A 274-nucleotide genomic window follows, 5' to 3' on the forward strand; every position below is an offset into this window, starting at 1 on the left:
CAAAGCCCAGCTCCCTACGGCCAGTGTGGTACCAGGAGGCAACGAAATCCCGCACCACTTTGTGGACAGTGCTGGTGATCTCTCTCTCCAGCCACCTCTCAGCCTCCGCGCAGTGAGGCTGGGGTTGCAGAGAACTCACAAAATGCTCCAACCGCAGCCGCCGCACCACTTTGTGGACAGTGCTGGTGATCTCTCTCTCCAGCCACCTCTCAGCCTCCGCGCAGTGAGGCTGGGGTTGCAGAGAACTCACAAAATGCTCCAACCGCAGCCGCCG

General features: G+C 60.6%; 1 protein-coding gene across 1 annotated transcript in view; it reads right to left on the bottom strand.

Moving 5' to 3' along the window:
* The window catches only part of SNX19 (sorting nexin 19), a gene marked incomplete at its 5' end in the record, with an annotated part of 17,370 nt that extends 17,141 nt beyond the window's left edge, over positions 1 to 229 (bottom strand). Inside the window, one exon of the mRNA XM_009878367.1 lies at positions 33 to 229. Coding sequence (XP_009876669.1) covers positions 33 to 229 — 197 coding nt within the window. The remainder of the gene's footprint in view (positions 1 to 32) is intronic.
* Between the last annotated feature and the right edge of the window lie 45 nt (positions 230 to 274).

Source organism: Apaloderma vittatum, unplaced genomic scaffold, assembly GCF_000703405.1.
Source record: "Apaloderma vittatum isolate BGI_N311 unplaced genomic scaffold, ASM70340v1 scaffold5521, whole genome shotgun sequence".
NCBI lineage: Eukaryota > Metazoa > Chordata > Aves > Trogoniformes > Trogonidae > Apaloderma > Apaloderma vittatum.